The sequence below is a fragment of the Medicago truncatula genome, chromosome 5 (assembly GCF_003473485.1).
Source record: "Medicago truncatula cultivar Jemalong A17 chromosome 5, MtrunA17r5.0-ANR, whole genome shotgun sequence".
Taxonomy (NCBI): Eukaryota; Viridiplantae; Streptophyta; class Magnoliopsida; order Fabales; family Fabaceae; genus Medicago; species Medicago truncatula.
This window is the reverse complement of record NC_053046.1, coordinates 42,739,163-42,761,203: the sequence shown is the minus strand read 5'-3', so window position 1 is coordinate 42,761,203 and position 22,041 is coordinate 42,739,163. Positions and strand designations below refer to the sequence as shown.

Genomic DNA, 22,041 nt, shown 5'->3' with positions numbered 1-22,041 from the left:
AAATTAGATTTGATATAATATAAATATGAGTCTTGTTAACGATCTTTAAGCATACTAAATTAAGTTATTATTCTTCAAAAATGTCAAAGTTTTCAATTTTCAATGCACTGTTTAATATTAATATTTATACTATATGTAAAGAAAATACAAAGAGGTTGGGCTGACTTTTTCCCTTTTCAATTTTACTTTTCATTTAAAATACTTTATTTACTATTTTATCCTTTTTATAGTAATATTTAATTATTATTTAAAAAATTGATAAATCTCATTATAATACTTCACTGTATTAGAAACAATATTATCTTAAAAATAAAGATATCTTGCCCAAGTTATAGGAATCGAGCTTTGATAGTGTTTTGGAATGAGTACGTAATTCCTCAGAGTTTTTAGACAATCGAATTTAGTCATTAAAAAAAATAAAAGCTAGCTTAATCCCTAATATTTTTCTTACTGGGAATAAATTAGTGTCTCTATTATGATTGAGTCTTTATTAATTTACTTTTTATTTTAATTTTAAATTGATTTTTTTGTGATTGAAGTTTTGTTTTTACTCACACACAACACAAGCGTGGAGACCCAAACAAACCCTAATAAGCATAAAGTTAGAGAGTTAGGAGGAACCTCAAAAAATAAAAAATGTCGTGTTGCAGTGGTGAGAAGGATTGATTACATGAAACTAGCTTTATTTGGGCGTATTAATCCATGGCGAGGCCCTGAGTGTATTAAGAAAAAATGTCATCATATCGGAATAAACAAAAAAATGACTTGAGAGACAAGGAAGGGGTTATGGTGGTTAGTATAGGTCTTAAACTTGTCATCTCTATCACAAAAATGTTTTGCACAAGAGAGTATATAGGAGGGTGTTTAAGATTTTATAATCCAAATATCCCTTATAATTGCTTTGAAGTATGGTATATAAGACGTGTTCAACTTTATATTATAAAATCTTAAATACTATTTTTTTGGATTTTAGAATCTAAATTGATGAAAAAAAAATATTATTTTTCAACCAAAAAAAGGTGGAAAACTCTTTTCAAATTATATAATCTAAATGAATTTAGTTTTGTTTTTTAGGCCCAAACAAAGAAACCCTAATAAGCATACTATAAATACGAAGAAGTAATAGTAGGTAAAGTTAGAGAGTTAAGAGGAGGAAACTAAAAAAATGAGAAAAAAAAATGAAAATGGCGTGTTGCTGTGGTGAGAAGAAGGATTACATTGAACGATTAAGGCATCGATGGTCAGGCGATAAGAAAAAATGTCATCATATCGGAATAAAAGGCCTTCGTCGATCTCGCCCCCTCCGAGATCTCAACAAATCAATCACCGCGGCTGCTTCTCCGGTTGCGGCGGCTGATTCATCTTCCTCCTCCAAGGATGCTGCTACTGTGTTGGATCTCAGTCCTGTTAATCTTGTTAAGTGTTCCACCTCCACTGCTGCTCCTGCTAAGACACTGCCTGTGAAGAAGAAGAAGCGTCCAAAATTTGGAGAGATGGGGAAGAAGAACAACAAGAATATCAACAAGAAGAAAGAAGACGTTTTACCTTAGTTTTTAATTAACAAAGAACTTAACTAGAATGAAATTCATCATCTATGAAGACTGCATGCTTTGTAATTTCAATACAAGGATTGATGCCACCAGGCATGTTATTGTTAGTTTCTTTCAGGATTGCAGAAGAAGTGATAAGGGTGTGTGTGCAAAATCATTTTATTCATTTTGAATTTATACCTAACCAATGGTTTTTAGAATTCCAACTTGTGATTAATTGTCTTCAAGCACTAAAATAATCTTTAGCATATATACTCCATCCGTTTCAAAATGAAGGTGGTTTTAGCTAATTGCACACAAGTTAATGAATGAAATAAAATAATTATTAAACATAATATTTTACTAAACTGTCAAAGAAAATGACAAACTTAAAGTTGCATTGAAAATTATACGAGAGAAAAGTTGGATCGAAAAGAGATGTGAAAGAGACGTTGTGAATTGCCAGCACATCAAAATAAGAGTCGTTTGAAGCTTTGATCAATCACCAATGATAATTTCCCTGATATCGTTATTGTCCTACGAATGATCAATTTCAAATTCATTCCATGTATGTAGGAACATTGTTTCAGGCAGAGCTGTCCAATGATAATTTGCCTGATATGATTATTGTCCTACGAATGATCAATTTCAAATTCATTCCATGCATGTAGGAACATTGTTTCAGGCAGAGCTGTTATCCTTGTCTTGTAGCAGAGACACAAACTGAGTAGTGGAGATAGTGGTTGTACACTTCGTACAATTGTACTATATCAACGCTCTTCAAAGAATAAACATCCAATGCCTTCAAATCCTTTCAAAATAGACGTTGCTTCACTTTTCTAGTCTTCTGCAATGCTTAGACGAGATTAAATCCATTGAATAGCTTTTGAAGCTTTAAGTCTTGCATCTCCTGATGAACTACAACTTCTGATGATCTTCAGCTTCTGATGAACTTGCTTCTGATGACGACATCACTTCAGGAACACTTTGTCTTCAGGAGCAGTTCTCTTCAGACGTTTTAACCTTCATTTTTGTTGATTCCTTTGTTCTTTCAGAACCTAATGATGATCTCAAATTTTTGTTTATGGTTCTGTACACTTGAACAAATATAAGCATATCCAATTGACAATTTTTAATACTTTATTATCATCAAAACTTTCAAAGGGTAATGTCAAACACATTTTGTTCCAACAGTGTAAAATTGGCCATGTTTCTTTTGTGTATCTTAGATTGCCAATAGGTGGTAACCCAGGCGTATTTGTTTTAGGCAACCACTAGTGGATATTAATATGAAATTATTTGATATGTCAATGAAAATTAATTTGTGTCTAATAAACTTTTATCAAACGACAAGGACATTCAAGCCACATTCAAGAACAATGATCCATGAACACCTAATTTCATCTGATTTGAGCCACCACCACCATTGTTGTTGTTATCATCATCATTAGAAGGATCATCATAGTTATTACGACCATCACATTCCTTACACGATTGATTAATATCAAAAGCATTCTTCAAAACATTTTCAGCTATAACTTCCTTTCTGCAAACTCATCCTTTTTCTTACTATAAGCTATAGCAGCTTCTATATCATCATCAAAATTACCAAGCCACTTCCTTGTTTTTTCAAATGGATCACAATTTTCAGCAGAATACCTTCCCCATTGTCTAAGCCATACACCTTTGAACTTACTAGTTGGAGTCTTGTTTGGATTGATGTCCTTCACATACAGCTTTCTGGCCACTTCGTCCTTTGAATTTACTATTATTATAAATTTTGAACTATCGTCTTTATTTTATTTTATTTTTGGTACATGAACTATCGTCTTTTTTGCATGATGCTTCAATCTTTTTGTTTTTGTTGATAGATGTTTTCTTAACCATTTTGATATCTGAAAGGAAAAAAAAAAATTAGATCGTAAAAATCAATATTGTGAGTATCAAATCAACAGACAATATCAAAATCTCATTATTTTCCTTAACCTAAATAATAATAATAATACAATATTTATATTATTTTTATCATGTACTATCTCTAGATTGAAAACATATATATGTAAATGATATTTTATTTGAAATGGTGTCTTTTGGAAAGAAAAAATAAATAAACAACCGAAAAAACCAAAAGAAAAATTGTTAGAGATTAGCTAACAAAAAACATGAATCGTGAATCTTACTGAGAAACAAGTCTTGGCTAAATTTTCTGACTGGTTTTCCTTTTCTCTCTCAAAATCACACTCACACTTTGTTTTGATTTTGCTCTTCTTGTGCTTGCAATGGAGTGGCTTTTATAGAGTCTTCATGGACACTTTTAGAGTAGAAAAAGTCTTCACTTAATTTGGAGTTATATGAGGGAGGCAAGACTGAATTAAATTCCGGTCAACAAAAGTCATATTTTTATTTTTACACATATATAGAAAAAGTAAATTAATAAATATAATGATAATTTCACCAAATTATTTTTGTTTTTTTTAAAGGACCAAATTATTTTTGTTAGTAGTTTATTTTCATCACCCTTGTTAATTCTTTCACATATTATACACCTCCAACTCCAAGATTTTAATTCAACACCCCATTTTTTTTATTTGTCTCGATCTTTATATCATATCACTTTCTCTATTTCTTTCTCTTTTATAAAATACAGATTGAATGTACATGTGTCTAAAGAACATTGTCCATTATATTATATTTGTTATAGAATTAGGTGAGTATTTTAATTGTTTAATTGCTTGTGTTGGCCTCTAATGTCTATTTTCGATTTTAAGTCGGTCTCGTATATTTTAAACGTTAGAAATGTTGGAATAAGTTCGTCTCTTCCGTCAGTTGACCCTTAAAAATTAACACTTGGCAAACGAAATACACACTTGGAGACATACGTGGCAAATTAAAATAAAATTAATGCCACATAATATTATAACTTTTTCAAAAGAAAAATGAAAAAATGTTTTAAATGTTATGAGATATTTTTATAATAATTTTTTAATGTTTTTTTTCACTTTCATCATCTTTCCAGCATCATCATCAAAAATTCATCTTCATCCCAAAATCATTTTCATCACACCCTAGTTTATACCTAGAAAATCAATCGAGCAGAAAAACTTAATTGAAAATCAACCCTGGAAAATCACACCTAAAAAAACCAACCCACGAAGATCAAGATTTTTTTTGCGGTGACGATGATGAGTTTTTTTTTCTTGCTTGACTTTTGTGGTGGTGAAGATGATGGTTTGGTGGAAGATGACGATGTTGATGTTGGAGTAGATATAAGTTTTTATTTTTATTTTTATTAAACACGATATTATATGGTATTTTTTTTTAAAAATTAATTAATTACGCAGTGTGCGTCCACGTGTGCCATCTGTTTGGCAAATGTTCATTTCTAACGGCCAAGTGGAAGGGACGAACTTAGGTTAAAGTTGCATACGTTTTGGACCAATTTTTTTTGTTTAAGGGAGTTTTGGACCAACTTAAAACTTTTAAAATATATGAGACTAACTTAAGATCTAAAATAAACATAAAGAACCAAACATGCAATTAAACCAATTTTAATTATATACACATTATCTAGAAACTTCACTGCTATACTTATTATGAAAAGAAATAAAAAATCTGAACATATTTCATTAATGTATTTTTTTTAATTCAAAATTCAAGAACTTACCAAAGGTTGGGTCTAGCTAGCAAAAGAGGGTGGATACTCCTACGACATGGTGAACTATTGTTCGAATCGTAATTGAAATAATTATTTATATTTAGTGTTTAATATGCCTCAAATAAAATTAATTAAGGGAGTACAAAATTTATTTTTGAAAAATTAATTAATCAAGATATAACAAAAAAAAAAAAACTAAAAGAAATTGTTAGAGATCAAATAACGAAAAGTAGTGAAATGTGAATCTTATATTGAAAAATAAGGTTAGACTAAATTACCTAACTGATCTTTCCTTTCTCTTGCGGTATTCTCACACTCACTTTGATTTGATTTTACTATTCTTGTGCTTGCAATGAAATATCTTATATAGACTCTTCACGGTATAATTTTAAAGTAGAAAAAACCATCACTTATTTTAGATTTATCTGCACGAGCGAGGCTAACTCATACTCGATTCTAGCCAATAACAATCTTAATTTTTTGTTTCGCACGTCTTAAGAAGAGGAAATGAAAGATATAGAAATGATAACTTTTCCAAATTGTTTTTATTCATCACCATATTGAATGCAAAGTGTAGCATAATGACTTGAAAGTGTATTTTCAAATGATGTTTCTCGCTTCTTTATGAATCTAACATATGGTTTGAACTTGTTTTATAATTGAAGTAAAGATATGGTTTGAAGTTGCTAAGAACACAGGTTAGGATAAGATAATCCACTTTGCACCCAGCAAGTAATTCATCAGAGATTAGTCAATGTTTAGCGGCAACGAATCCTTTATACCTATAACAAGATTATATAAAAATATAGATAGATATCAATTTAATTATTGACTCCCTTCTTCTTTTTTATGTATATATCTCCGTTTATAATAGCTAATAGCTAATGACTTTGGCTTTTTTTTTTTTGTAGTGGCTGGGATTTGAATCCCGCATCTTGCATATTTTTATGCATTGTCCAACCAACTGATCTAAGCTCACGAGGACAATGACTTTGACTTTTTTTTTTTGGTAGTGAAATGGCTTTGGCTTTTTTTTTTTTTTTTTTTTTAGATAAACGAAATGGCAAAGCCATTATAAACTCACACACACAAGTGGAGGTACCGGAGTTCGAACTCCGGTCATGGCATCCGGCCTAACAATTTCGGCATTTTGCCAGTTGAGCTAGGACTTCTGGATTAAATGGCTTTGGCTTTAAACCAACGATTCACAACTTAAAAATTAAATTTAATAATTTCAATTCTCGGAAAAACTAAGTGTTATACATCTGTATATGAAATATATACGTAGAATTTGAGACAACCCCTCTTAAACAAATTTGTGTAATAGATCATGAAATTGTTTTTAATGTATTCTCAATCCTTTTATTTTTTAACAAGATTCTCAAACCTATTATATCATGAAGGAAAAAAAATTGTTATTAGATACTAGTTATAAGCAGTTATTCTCTGTTAGTTTTGTTAATTCTGTTGGTTTATCACTATGGTGTTATCGTCACCTATATGAACCTCCTCTGTATCTTTCATTCTTCAATTAATCCAACGAGGTATTTCATAACGATCTACTTTACCATGTTAAGAAATAGATTATATCCAACCATTCAGGAAAGGCCTATACAAAAACTCTATGAAGGGATATTCTATTTAAAAGAAAAGATTGAAGGAAAAAAAAATAGAAAGAGTAAAAAAACTGTAATTGGATCAGAAGACCCAGCTTATGATGAGACAATGTAAAAATGTCTAGTCACTTTTTAAGCTATGCTGCCCAGAGTAGAATTTGAAGGTTTAGGCTCAATTCTTATGAATTTTTTATGTAGAGTTTTCAAGAGCCAGAATTTATATTTCAAGTTGTATACATACCAATACCAATTTAATTGAATGCGAGTTGAGTTTGATCCCCACTAGTCCGTGATCACTATGTCACAAACTTATTCATACAATAACATATAATCCAATTAATACTAATCTGTCTTACATTAGAATGGTGAAGTTTCTGGCATTACACCCATCTACAAAGGCATGGACAGACACGAAGTACCAACAAATAAAACACAGTGGCGAAAATCTTTACATTCCGTACCGAGTTCTCTCACTACATCCTTGCTAATATTTGACTTATAGAATCTTAATTTGTTAAACAAAAACTGATCAAAGATCCTAAACTGACCCCCCCTGCTACTATACAATATAAATGGAACCATTATGTAACCGACAAGTAACTTACATTGCAAAAGGATAATAAATGGTACATCATGAAATGTGTGCAAGCCCAACTGCGTGTATAGGGCTTAAGACACAAATGTCCAACAAGCTAGATTTGAACTTTACCATGAATTTTGGATGGTATATAAGACTCTGTCAAGAATGAAAGTGTATGAACAGACAGTGCTTCGATTTCAAACTTCACTCCTTTCTGCAACATCATTTTGAGCTCCAACCTTCATAACAAAACATTAACAAAAGACGCATGCTATAAAATCTCAAACCAGTAGACAGATGTAATGTAAATAAATGTTACCTCCATTGTGGCACCTCCCTTTGCAGGTAGCACCTAAGCAACATGGCTTCAATTTTTCTCTTGTCTAATAAGAATATTGAAGTCACCATATTGATTAGAGCAAATATCCAACCATGCAAATCTGAAGCTCACAAGTAATATCAGTTGGTACCTTCAGCAGTCAAAGGAAGGAGGCACTGTTTTGGAACAAAGTATCTCTCAGAATCTGAAGGAAAAGCTCCAAGCCAGTGTATCTCAGGGACACGAAGATGTTTCGTGTCATAAGCCATTTGCTATAAGAACAGTGGGAAATGGATTAGTAAAAAAGACAGCGAAGATGAAACTCGGTCATTAGACAAAGATTTGATCCACTCAACAATCATGTATACTTCATGTTGAGAACCCTGTAACAAAAGATATGCATGTTGAAGTACTTCTGAACTGATAAACTTACAAATACTAACCATTGAGCCAAATCTATAAGTGGTCAAGATATCAAATCCATAGGGATCACAGTCTACCAGGCAATAAGCAGGTATGTGCAAATTCTCAACAAGAAGCCGCAAAAACCTGTTAGGATAAAAAATGGATAAAATCAAAAAATAACTAGATACATTTGCAACAGTGATAAATTAGACACGTTCAAATGGTGCAGTACAAAAGGTAAGCTGGCATATAGCTTGGAAGCATATTATCTTAGGAAATTGGCAGAGATTTTTCACACCTTCTTGTAGGAATATCTGGGTAGCCTCTTCCCTGCAAAAGGATAGTATTCAATCAAAGAAGTATTGAAGCAGAAGAGGCTAAGTACTTCAGAAAATTGCTTACAGAGATGACAATGCAATGGTTTGATTTGCAGAACTGGTCATTTGCTAATCTCTGGAAAACTGCAAGTTCAACATCGACTCTCTTTTCAATAGGAAGTCTCAAGAAAAAAACTTTATGTTTCTTATTGTTTTACCCCTAAAAAATACAGCATTTGCTTGCCTGATTCTTTCTCGACAACTAATATGTAACGAGCCGCGCTTACAATATCTATGGGCAAAAAGTAAAGCAATGTTAATTCTCGGCACTTATAACTTTTTATTTAATATGAAGTAGACAATTGTATTAGAAGGAAACGGAAAAATGTAGTGTATTCATCCAGAAAATAGGATACCTTTAATTTCTTCAACATAAACAGGAATAGGGTGGGCCTGGAGAAAAGCTAAACGTTAGTATGTAATTTAAATGGTAAAAACTAATTACTACTTCAAGGTTAGTTCTTAGTTCTTACGGTGTCGGGAGAACTGATGCAGTCAAATATCTTTTTTCCTTCGACAAATCTTATCCAGCCCATAACTAACCTATAGTAGAAACAAATTTGAGCCATAGGTCTTATTAGTTGAACACATTTGAACACAAAATAGAATACGAATATATAGCAGCCAAACAACATCAGCCTTGAAAAAAGTGATTAGTAATTGTCAATGCAGCAGAAATAAATAACTGAGTAGCACATGTGCTATCCCCATTAATGTTCCAAGCACAGACTAGGAAGAATCATATTTCATCATTGACATTATTTTGATATCAATGAAATTTGTGAAAACAACAGAAGGTCTCAGAATTCCAAAAAACCAATATGTACTATCCTTTGATGTTCATAACTTTTAGATGCATCAGGGCCAGGGATTCACAGTGTGAGTGGCGATAATTTGTTTTATGCAAATGTACACATCATAAAATAGTGCATTTTCCATGATTGAGTGTGATCTCATCACGTACCCATTCCCGGCAGAAACCTACAAAAAAAAAAATGAAAGTAACGACGAAACATGGTTAACTTTCTATTTGAAATGAATATACAGCAAGAAAAACATACTGTAAAAATCAGTTGATGCTTTTATTCACCAAAATCCACCAAATTAAGAGATCCAAACGAAAATAAAAACAGAAATAAATTGATGAAGTGCAGAAAATCTACCACATTGAGGTTATGGCGGCTGCACTGCATCAAGACACATATATCATTAATAGCATGGTCCACAACTGACTGGTCTGCAATGTGAAAAGAAACAAAAAATACACGAAAAAGAAGTCAGTATATGTCAAGGGTGGGGAGATAGACCTTTACCCTACAAATAAATATTTTAAGAATTAGCAATATAGCAGTCATGATACTAGCATTTAAACAATCTCATCTATAAGATTGACGCAAACTAAACCTGAGTACAATGAAGAATCTTAGTAAGTTTATACAAAGGCTTATGAATAATTCTTTATTAAAAAGTGAATGAATTGAATTTTATCACACACGTCAATGTCCAACACCGACATTTGCCAGACACAACTTCTATCAGAAGCCATGAAGCACAAACACACGGACACCGGATACGACACGGACACTGACACATTGACACAAATAATAATTTGAGAAAATGACATAATTCAAAGTAAATTTGAGAAAATGACATAATTCAATGTAATTAAATGTGTCAGTGTCGTGTCGGACACAGATGCGTGACCGACACCAGGATACGCCTAATTTGAAGAGTGTCAGTGCTTCATAGATCAGAAGTGTCGGTGCTACAGAGATAATTCATGACAGTCATAATTAGCTATTGAAAATCAATACAAGATCAACTATACTAAAAGAGTGTTAGTATCCATATGATCCATCATGTTGCGAAATTCTGATGACTCACCCAAAAAGACAGATGGATGCATGTAATAAATGTCTCTTTTTGAACTATGTTTGTTCTCTTGTAAAAGCTTCTGAACAATCACCAGAACTCTCAACATCACATCTAAAAGCAAAATAACAAAAAAAACTCAAAACCTAGAGAACAGGAATACAATGAGTAAACTACTAAATTAGTCCCTTACTTCGTACACCGATTTCAAATAGGTCCCTGAGATTATGAATATTTCGAAAAGGTTTGTTACACTATTAAACTCTCAAGATGATCCCTATGTTTAACCATTAAATATTACTTAGATCCCTATATCAATTTGGTCCTTATATTTAACCACTTACCACCAATTTAGTCCCTAGCATGCTTTCAGAAGTTCTAACAGAAGTAAAATTTGACAGAGTCACACACCTTTTAAAAATATTCATAATCTCAATGATCAAGGACGAATTTAGTGGTTTAATGGAACATTACACATTGATGAAAATATAAAAAGATAGAGTGAGTGACCTAATCTGCGAACATGGGTTTCCTTGCAAAGTGTTAGAACTTCCTTTCCAACCGGCAAATCGGAGCCACAGAAGCTGTGAAGAACATAGAAATTAAACAAAAATGATGATTGCGATAAATGATGAATGTGAGATTTGAGATAAGAATGGAACGAACCAGTTGGAATCTGAAAGAGTACAGTGATTTTTGAATCGATCGATGAGGATGATCGGTGATTTTCTGTTGGTTAGGTTAACTAGCAAACTTCGAGTGAAAACTGAATTGAAAAAACGAATGAGATTGAATAGTTAAGGTTAGGGAAATTCAGAATCTGGTGTTTGTGAAGAAGAAGAAGAAGAAGAAGAACCTTTGATTTTGTCGAGTAGAAGAATCCCATTCTCTGATTTTTTTGATTCCAATTTCTTTCTCTTTCCCTCCATTTTTCCAGAATCTTCTTCTTCAAGTTTTAATTTCATTTTCAAGGATTTATGAATTTAAAAGTTTATGCAAACGCGCGCTAAAAGACCTTGGTAAAAAGTGTGTTTGGGTAAAAATAGTGTGTCAGCTACAATATGAAGTGGAAATTAATAAATTGACAAATTCTGAAAATATTTAGTGTTTGTTTGGCTATTCCATTACAAAAACTAATTTTCGAATGAATTGATTTTCGTTAAAAATGATTCCAACGTAAAAATTCAATGTGAGGGAAATATAAATTTGAATTTAAAAATACATTCTAGAATTATAAAAAATACTAAATTCTAGGTATGTTTGTTAAGAGTTATATAAAAAAATGATTTTGATGTTTAATAATTTAAAGATTAATTTTTAAATATTTTTAACCTGGGGAGAAGCTATTTTGTGTTTATTTCCCATAATGAAGATTACTTCTTCAAAAATATTAGTTATCAAAAATGATTTTAGGGAGAAGATGTTCTAACAATGACCTAAAATGACTATATATGCGAGGTTGAGTGTTTTTAATTATGAACAAGATGGAAAAAGAGTACTGTTAGATTGAATTTCACCATGAAGAGCTTCCCAGCCTAGATGCATGAATGCCATTTTGGAGCATTGACATGTCTCCATCATCTTTCCTTTCTAATCACAATTTTTTGGAAATTTTTTTTTTCTGACCCCTTCATAAAAAAAAATTCAGCTCTGACCCCCTTTGAAAAAAAATTTCCGAAGTGACCCACTTTTTTTTTTTTTTGTCCTTTAGCGCGTTCCCGCCATCTGAAACGCCCGGACTGGCCGTCGGTCTGACAGCCGTCGCGTCATGACGGCAGCTGGTTTTTTTTATTTTTTTTGTCGTTCCCGCCGTTTGATCTGGCGGGACTGATTTTTTTATTATTTTTTTTTTCGTTTTTTCATTTTTACAATTAAATAATGAAGATATATATGATAAATAATAATAATGATAAATATTTAATACAAAAACTACTTTCTCCGCGGAAACCAATTACGCCAATGTAAAAGCACATTCAATGACCCAAGGAATGGTTGGCAAGCAACTGGTTCATCTCATGTGTACTGCATTCGACACATTAAGCAGAATTTCATGAGGACAATCAAGGATGGAGATCTTAAGGATGTTGTAAATAATATGGGTAAGAATATTATGTTACAGTTTTTTTTATAGCATGCTATTATTAATTAGGTTCACTATCTAACTAATTGTTTTTTCTTAACATGCAGGATATACCCTAAACGTACCCTTGTTCGATTACTATCGTGGTATAATCCAAGAGGCAAATCAGCGTGCATTAGATTGGGTGGACAATATTCCGAAAGAAAAATGGACTCAAGCATATGATGAGGGTCGACGATGGGGCCACATGACAAGCAACATCGTTGAGTCGTGGAACTCTGTGTTTAAGGGAACACGCAACCTACCTATTACACCTATAGTTCAATCAACCTACTATAGGCTGGCATGTCTCTTTGCTGATAGGGCTCAAAAAGCGTTTGCAAGGGTAGGTTCCGGAGATTTGTTCAGTGAATATTGTCAAAATGCGATTAAGGATGACATTGTTAAGTTCAACACCCATCATGTCGAACAGTTTGACCGAGAAAGGTATACCTTCTCAGTCCGTGAGACCGTCAACTACAGGGAAGGAAGGCCAATGGGAACCTTCAAGGTGGACCTACGAGCGGGGTGGTGTGATTGTGGAAAATTTCAAGCTTTACATTTGCCATGTTCTCATGTCATAGCCGCGTGTTCTTCATTTCGCCATGACTACACAACCCTTATTCCACCTGTGTTAAAAAACAAGAGTGTTTACTCCATTTACAACACACCCTTCAAAGTAGTCCACGACAAGAGTTATTGGCTCCCATACAACGGTCCCGTGCTTTGCCATAATCCAAACATGCGAAGACTAAAGAAAGGTCGACCCAATAGTACCCGCATAAGGACTGAAATGGACGAGGAGGTGGTGGAGAGGACTCCGACACCGAGACGGTGTGGGTTGTGTCGGCATACCGGTCATATTAGGAGAAATTGTCCGAGTTTAAATAATCGATAGTTAATAACTTTGTCTATTATGTGTTCACATAAATTAATATATTTTTATCTATCATTCTTATTTGTTGTGTTTTTATCTATCATTATTAATATATTATGTGTTCCAAAAAAAAGAAAAAACGAAAAAAATAATAATAAAATAATCAGTCCCGCCAGATCAAACGGCGGGAACGACAAAAAAAAAAAGCAGCGCCCAGTCATGACGCGACGGTTGTCAGACCGGCGGCCAGTCCCGCCGTTTCAGATGGCGGGAACGCGCTAAAAGACAAAAAAAAAAAAAAAAAAAACCAAAAGTAGGTCATTTTGAATTTTTTTTTTTCAAAGGGGGTCAGAGCTAAATTTTTTTTGGCAAAAAGGGTCAGAAAAAAAAATTTCAATTTTTTGCTATGCAAATTTTGATATCTTTTATCAATTGGTTGCATTTTCTTGTCTTTTCCTTGAATCCAACTTATGATAGAGCATGTGAAAGTGTAATGTACATAATCAAAATGAATAGTTTTTTTTTTTTTTTTTACAAAAATAAAAGATATCCATTCATTCAAATTGGTAGAGTACATCGATACAATGAAAATTCGCTAAAAACAAAAAGGATAAATCTGTGAACAAACTCACAACATCCATGTTAATAGCATAAAACGGCAAAGTACTAAAGCCTACACATATGACTATATTTAAGTCTCCGGAATACCCATGTCTCCGGATCTGCAACGTTGACGATTCCAAAGTCATTGATTTGATCTGCACTGGATCGAAGCTGATCTGACAATCTGAACCGAACAAATACCTGAGCGAAACAAGAAAGACAAACAACGTCGCACAAGGACGACGAATAAAACAAGGTCGCACTAAGACGACGAAATCACTACAAAAGAAACGAAATAGATGTGTAAATCACTTATTTCAATAAAAGGGAAATAGAAAAAACAAGTTAGAGGGGTGATTTTGGATCAAAAATTGATCCTAAATCACCCCTCTTTGATGAATGAAGGTGAAGAAATTAGGATTTTGGTGACAGCTCCGAGAGAGAAGGGGAAGAGAAATTTAATATATATTTATAATACTATAGAAAATCATAAACGTTTAATATATATTTACTATAGAAATTTAATGAATAGTTATTGATAGATAGATGAAAAAATAAATAAAAGTTTAATTTAAAAATCTAAACGAAATGCTTAATTAGTCTGACCCACTTTTTTATCGTTTGGTGTAATGTTTAAGATAATTTAGTTATGATAAGCTAAATACTACTTCCAATTATACACTTGCAATAAATGATGTGCTGCTAAAATTGTGCTCTATGAGACACAATTGAACATGAACGATATGGATTTCCAATCAAAGAAGAGAACTTATGTTAGGGTCCAATTTGTTATTTGGAAAAAATATAACTTTAGAAGCAAGTATCTTGTTGGTATGATTACTGATATATCGCTTTAAATATTACATATATTCAACAATGGTTGACGAGAAACTACAGGACTGGACCACTTGTCGGTTATAGATTCACCGAGAAAATACCATTATCTGATATGTGCACAGAATGCTAAACTTGGTTACAACACTCCATCTATCTATAACCAAGTACTCCACTATAAACATTTTCCAATTTGGTGCTTCCACACTTCAAATTACATTTATTGCCCAGCTACAAAATGAGTACAGTTATAGATTCATTAAGTTGAAAGATTTAGTATTTTATTGACCACATGTTAAATGAAGTGCAGATTAATTTTTGATCAAGCTAGTGAGTGTTATTTTACCAAAAACTTAGATACTTCATACTCAAACAAAAATGTATTAGTATTGTATTTTATAATTATAGATTCACAATTTCAATCCCCATCTGTTTTCTAGAATAACACCAATCTGCTCATATCATCTGTTTGTGTTTCATAATTATAGTTCAATAAAAAAGTAAGATCTCTCACTCAATAGAAAATTGGCAACAAAATTTTGCATTACAACACAAGCATTTATAGTTATATATAAAGTTTATATACATACTTCACTAGTGCAAACATTGTTATCTATTCACAACCATGTACACAAAAGCAGTTTAGCTTGGTTTGAGTCACACAAAAAAACCAAAAAAAAAAGGATCATTGGATGTTTTTTCTGTCATTTTGAAAGCCAATTCCGCTGCTGCACTGTTGACAAAAGAGTAATTTGATAGAGCTTGTGAAGTTCAACATTAGTAGTGATGACATTCAAATCATACACTATTTTTAAAGTACACTATTTTTAGAGTCTTTTTTAATTAAGTTTTTAGTCTATTTTATTAATTTAGTATTTAATTTATAATCGTTAATTGTCGTTTGTAAATTATTGAGTCAAATAATGTATTCTTAGGATTATTATTATTATAACTATTATTATTATTATTATGTGTGAATGGTCATATGAAATAAAAGGCAACATGTAAGGTTCATGGATGAATTTTTTTTTTTTTACCCTCTTTGCAAAAAAAATACCATGTTTGACCCCCTATGAAAATTAATCACTAAAATGACCCACTTTGTTTTTTTTTTTTGTCCTTTTCGTCATTCCCGTCATTTAAAACGGCGGGAATGAGCCTCCGTTCTGACACATGTCACATCGTGACTGACCAGCTATTTTTTTAAAATTTTTTTTTTTTTGTCATCACCGCCATTTGAAATGGCGGGACCGATTTTTTTTTTCATTTTTTGCTTTTTTGGGCAACATTTGTACATTTATACGTATTAATTTATTTGAGAAAAAATTTCAGACATTGCCATTCTATGTTGCCACTAAGCCAATGTACATTTGATGTTAATTTTCACATCTAATAATATATATACCCTTTTTAAAACCAGTTTCACACACCACAAACCATCCAGTTTTTCATTTTTGTTTTTTTTATTGGATAATTTAGGATCTCCGACGAATATATATATAATTTATCGGTGAAAACTTATCCGACGAAATAATTTTTTTCACCGATAAATTATATATATATATATATATATTATTATTATTATTATTATTATCCGACGAAATATATATTTTTCACCGATAAATTATCCGACGAAATGATATATATATTATTTCAAGATACATATATTCAAAATAAAATCTAGATTTTATTCATATTCGAGTAATTTTTCAAAATAAAATATAGAATCCAATTAAAATTATAAAATCTCCTATATTTTTTTTTTGTCAAATAGCCTAGTGGCTAGAGAAATTCACCTTAAAATCTAAGCTCATGGGGACCCTATATTTATTTTTTTTATAAGACTTATATAAGCTCTGTTTGGTAAAAATAGCGGATAGCTGATAAGCTAGCTGATAGCTTTTAGCTGATAAGCTAACTGAAGTGTTTGGTAAAAATAGCGGTTCAACTAGCTGATAAATGTAAAATGACATAAAGGGTATTCTTAATTCATAATAAAAATTATATCATTAATTTAAGTATTTGTAATTTTGCAAACTAATTTTTCTTTAAAAAAATACTTTAAATTTATTAATTTAATATATCCTATGTATTATAAATTAAATTAAATTTTATTCACTAAAATTTTATCATTTACCTCAAAAAAAAAAAAAAAGGTAGCACTAAGAGAGTAATACTAATAACAGAGAATAAAGAAAATAACACTTACCTCAAAAAAAAAAAAGTAACACTAATAGAATATAGTATTTTATCCCCGTGAGTTTAGCTCAGTTGGTAGAGATATTGCATATTATATGCAGGAGCCGGGGTTCGAACCCCGGACACTCCACTTCTCCACAATTATATTGTGTGAGCTCTAGCCACTAGACTACTTGACAAAAAAAAAACAAGAATAATAGTATTTTGTTTAAAAAAATAAAAAAAAAGTATATATTTAAAAAAAAAAAAGTCAGCTAATATATATACAAAAATTGGAATAAAGGGATAGTAGTCTTTATTACGTAGCTTATTATAAAAATTATAATGGATAAAAATATAATTTAAATGAAATAATAACAATAAAATTGGAAGAAAAAGTGAGAAGCTAAAAGCTCTTTTTCGGATTAACCAAACAGACCCTAAAAAACAAAAATGAATTCACCTTAAATTTCTCATATATAATAGCTTCTTCGCATTTCTAACATACGGAAGAGAGTTTTCGCTCTCTATTTGCTTCGTCTCTCTTTCTCTGATCTACGAATTCTTCGATCTTCCTCATAGCTTCTTCTCTTTCTCTGATACGAGCCCGTGATCTTCCATCGCTTTGCTTCACTCTTCGCATCTTGCTTCCATGGCCTGAATTTCTCATAGATCAGGTAACCTATTGTTCATGTAATTGACATTTTAGGGTTTTGATTTTTAATTACTTTTTTTTAGGGTTTTGATTCGATTCTAGGGTTTTTAATCTTCATTATTTCCCATTTCTTCTATCTCAGACATGGCAGAAGGAAATCAGATACAACATGGGTTGATATTTCCTAGGGAGCGCCCACAAATGGGTGACAATGTTGATCTCAACCCCTTTCCTCATCAATTGGTTGCCCCTGTTTCGAACCTTCCACAACTCAACACTGCCAACCCGGCACAGATAAACATCGCCGCCCAACCCAATAACCCGATTGAACGGCTTGCTGTCATTCAGATTCCGTATCTTAACGCGTGGCGGGCTATACAATACTATCAAGAAAGGCTGAATGGCTGAATGGAGTACTTGAGAGGACCTCGAGCCGGATTCTGTCTCTGTTGTATGACGAGTATGCGGCATACAATGAATATGTTATCAACATTGGCGGCCAGCGGTTCTTCGTGACAGATGCATTCACCTTCGTCCTTTAAGCCAATGTTAGAGGACGAAGGTGAATGCATCTGTCACGAAGAACCGCTGGCCGCCAACGTTGATAACATATTCGTTGTATGCCGCATACTCGTCATACAACAGAGACAAAATCCGGCTCGAAGTCCTCTCAAGTACTCCATTCAGCCTTTCTTGATAGTATTGTATAGCCCGCCACGCGTTAGGATACGGAATGACAGCAAGCCGTTCAATCGGGTTATTGGGTTGGGCGGCGATGTTTATCTGTGCCGGGTTGGCGGAGTTGAGTTGTGGAAGGTTCGAAACAGGGATAGTTATTGATAGATAGATGAAAAAATAAATAAAAGTTTAATTTAAAAAACGAAATGCTTTATTAGTCTGACCCACTTTTTTAACGGTTGGTGTAATGTTTAAGATAATTTTATTGACCACATGTTATATGAAATGCAGATTAATTTTTGATCAAGCTAGTGAGTGTATTAGTATTGTAATTTCAATCCCCATCTGTTTTCTAGAATAACACCAATCTGCTCATATCATCTGTTTGTGTTTTATAATTATAGTTCAATAAAAAAGTAAGATCCCTCACTCAATAGAAAATTGGCAACAAAATTTTGCATTACAACACAAGCATTTATAGTTATATATAAAGTTTATATACATACTTCACTAGTGCAAACATTGTTATCTATTCACAACCATATACACAAAAGCAGTTTAGCTTGGTTTGAGTCACACAAAAAAACCAAAAAAAAGGATCCTTGGATGTTTTTTCTGTCATTTTGAAAGCCAAGTCCGCTGCTGCACTGTTGACAAAAGAGTAATTTGATAGAGCTTGTGAAGTTCAACATTAGTAGTCACCACACACATTAGGCCTCTTTTCATCCCTCTTAAGATCTTGGGTGCTCTTCTGTTTAATGTCAATGATCATTGCTTCTTTGTTTTTTTCCTTTATTTTCTTGCTTTCCTCTACATATGGCTAAATGAAAAGCAATTAGAAGTTGCAAATTTCAAATAAACCAACTATAGGCTAATTGCAAAACTATAAATCTTTCGACTTTTAATAGATATTATTATGTCAATTTCATTATATTGTACCTTTTTATCAATGTCTGACATTTTCTTCCAAGCATCAATAGCCATTTGTTTTCTGACACCAATGTCCCGATGATCAGCTTTCAGTCGAGCACATTCCTTCTTGAGGAATATTTGGTAACCACTTTGGTTCCTTGGAGCACCTTTCTGTTTCTTCTTTTCTTTGTTACTTGAGGGTGCTTGTTGAAACACTTCTTTAAATAAGAATCCAACGTATTAAAATAACATTGTCATTAAACTGAATTTGGGTTGTGTGAAGTCACAATCCCGTGACTGTACGCATTCAAGCATGTCATCATTCAACCAAGGTTGTCCGGTCCATATTTCAAGCTCGTATTTTAGATTTATAAAACAAAATATCAAAATCTATTTTGAAATCTGGACCGCAGATCTTGTTCGAACCACCACCGATATGCTTGAAAGCATGCAGTCACAGGATTGTGGCTTCACACAATCCAAATCCCTTTAAACTCATCCAAATAATCATCGTTACTAAAGTAAACTCATGTCCACAGTGCACCTAATAAATACATAAAGTAGCAAAAGCGGTTTTGGAACTTTAGTAAATTCAGTTACCGCAGTGAATTGATCAGTTGTGTTCAGTTACTAAAGTTAGTTGTATTCAGTTATGATAGTTATTTTGAATCAAGTACAGTTAGCTAGTTACTAATTAATTAGCATGAATTCAATTTTCCAATCATTAATATTGTAGATCCTTATTACCTGTAATTTGACTAGAGTAGTCCTTGGATATCTTTGCCGCCATCGGATAATCTTCATCGTCCGTCAATTGAGATAAACTAGGGCATGAGTTCCGCTTCCTTTTGCCTGGACCTTAGAAAGGAGTATTTAAGGTTAAACAAAACAACTCAACTTAATACCAAAATGCAACAAAAACATAATACAAGAAGTTTCTGAAATAAAATGTCTTCGGCCAAGTCCAATCAGTCAAAGTAATATTGTAAACAAAAGCCGTATATGTTGAAACCGCCAATTAACATCCTTATATATCAAGCAAATATGTGAAGTACAACAAACTGAAACAAGAAATATCTGCTTAAGATAACCATAAATTGGTCTCATAGATTAACCTGTTGTGGTGCCAGTTGCAGGAGACCTGTAGAAGTACAATTTCTCAAATTCGTAAAGAAGATAACCATAGAGATTTTCAACTTGAGCACATAAGGTTGCATTGTTTCCTTCCAGTTTTAGTGCAGAAACAACTTCACTCCATTTCTTTTCTTGGCCAACCTGTAGGAAACATTCAAGAGAATCCATAACAACATATTAAATTGAACATCCAAGAAAATTCATGTAAGGATACATATGAAAATTACTTAAAAGCCTCTCTTGACTAATTTAGATTATAGACACAACATATTTTCTGAGAAAATTCATAAGGATATATATGAAAATTACATAAAAGCATATCTTGACTAATTTAGATTATAAACGCAACATATTTGGATAGAAGCTACATTTTGGTTAGGCAATGTCAAAATATCTATTAAGAACAGACATGGACACGTCGACACAACACCAACAATAATTTGATGACATAATTCAATTTTCATATGTGTCGGTGTCGGATATGATACTTATCCGACACCTGAGGCGTGTTTGTGCTTCATAAAAATGTGGACACCTACTCAAAGGAGATTCGAACTTTAGTTTGCCGAGACTAACTTTTTTACTAGATTCAACCCCTGTAGGTTGAAGTTGAAGGCTACATATATAACATATACACATGCATTTCTAAAAAATAATAAATACAACAATACAATGTCATGATATGAGGTAACCAAACAATATACCTGGTGATAACCTCCTCTTCTTGTGACCTCCAAGTAAAAGAGGTACAAGTCTAGAGATGTTTCTCGGACATTGAAACTGCCAAATAGAATTGGAACAGAGGTCATTTATATATCAATCATATTTTTTTCCCAAATAATTATATGTAATAACAATTCATTTTCATTTTTCAACAGACAACACATGAAAAGTAAAAAACTAGAAAAAGACTCTAAATCAAAATGCCTTGAATTTGAATATGAATGCATGAAATTTGTTAGCAACCAAATAAAGCAGTAAACGGAAATTGAGATTGAAGAAACTAACTTACCGTTTTCCAACGAAGTCTAAAAGTCGAGTGAGTTTGATATAGAAGGTCTCCAAGTCATTAGGAGAAGAATATTGTTTCCCGCCGGACACGACAACATCTGTGAGTTGTGTGCATGGGACCGTCGTCTTCACCGTTTCCTTGTCTTCCATTGAGTTGTGTTGTTAGAGGAATGGAGATCAGAGCATTTTCCTTATTTGTATGGACTTTCATACCATGAATATTTGACAGCTACACCAAATACGTGTCACTCTTATGTGGACATTACTCTTCATGTCAAGGATGTGGTGACTCCTTCAGGAAATTGGGATCAAAATTTTCTTTTTGATAATCTACCAAACAAACATAGTTGAAAAGGTTTTAGCTCTCCCTGCTCCTTCTAATAATGCTGATGGTCCATATACTTTTGGATGGGCAGGAACAAATACGCGTCAGTTCTCGATTAAAAGTGTGTATAATGTGCAATACGGGAATCATAATATTATTGAAGGGGACTGGAGAACTTTGTTGAACTGGAGGGGCCCCCACCGTATCCAGTCTTTCGTTTGGTTGGTAGCTCATGATTATATTTTAACAAATTACTGCCGAAGTAGGTGGGGTGTAGGCAGGCATATCCCCTATGTGCCCTTGTTGTGGGATGGAGGAGGAGACTACTCTTCATGTTCCCAGAGATTGCATGTATGCAACTC

At 32.7% G+C, this 22,041-nt stretch overlaps 3 protein-coding genes across 6 annotated transcripts; 1 reads left to right on the top strand and 2 right to left on the bottom strand.

The window, feature by feature from the left end:
- Nucleotides 1-7,113: 7,113 nt before the first annotated feature.
- On the bottom strand, nucleotides 7,114-11,132 carry LOC11437108 (meiotic recombination protein SPO11-1; the record flags this gene model as incomplete). Its single annotated transcript, XM_024785050.2, has 14 exons — nucleotides 7,114-7,619; nucleotides 7,700-7,763; nucleotides 7,851-7,971; nucleotides 8,143-8,248; nucleotides 8,403-8,434; nucleotides 8,507-8,565; nucleotides 8,666-8,713; nucleotides 8,838-8,874; nucleotides 8,955-9,024; nucleotides 9,446-9,462; nucleotides 9,645-9,718; nucleotides 10,366-10,467; nucleotides 10,864-10,937; nucleotides 11,020-11,132. Coding segments are annotated over 14 exons (1,044 nt in total), but the record flags the coding sequence as incomplete, so codon positions are not given.
- Nucleotides 11,133-12,403: 1,271 nt separating this feature from the next.
- Nucleotides 12,404-13,370, top strand: LOC112422194 (uncharacterized). Its single transcript, XM_024785049.1, has 2 exons — nucleotides 12,404-12,452; nucleotides 12,541-13,370. Exons 1-2 carry the CDS (start codon nucleotides 12,404-12,406, stop codon nucleotides 13,368-13,370), a joined length of 879 nt encoding a protein of 292 aa, XP_024640817.1.
- Nucleotides 13,371-18,701: 5,331 nt separating this feature from the next.
- Nucleotides 18,702-21,743, bottom strand: LOC11425999 (putative high mobility group B protein 11). 4 transcript variants are annotated; one of them, XM_039834193.1, is made up of 6 exons: nucleotides 21,356-21,743; nucleotides 21,048-21,123; nucleotides 20,325-20,484; nucleotides 19,957-20,067; nucleotides 19,237-19,427; nucleotides 18,702-19,117 (listed from the first exon to the last, which is right to left on the bottom strand). In XM_039834193.1, exons 1-6 carry the CDS (start codon nucleotides 21,502-21,504, stop codon nucleotides 18,989-18,991), a joined length of 816 nt encoding a protein of 271 aa, XP_039690127.1. In that variant the 5' UTR covers nucleotides 21,505-21,743; the 3' UTR covers nucleotides 18,702-18,988. The 4 variants fall into 4 exon arrangements, with proteins under 4 accessions (XP_039690127.1, XP_039690128.1, XP_024640816.1 ...); XM_039834194.1 differs by having other exon boundaries at nucleotides 19,237-19,424; XM_024785048.2 differs by having other exon boundaries at nucleotides 19,957-20,061.
- Between the last annotated feature and the right edge of the window lie 298 nt (nucleotides 21,744-22,041).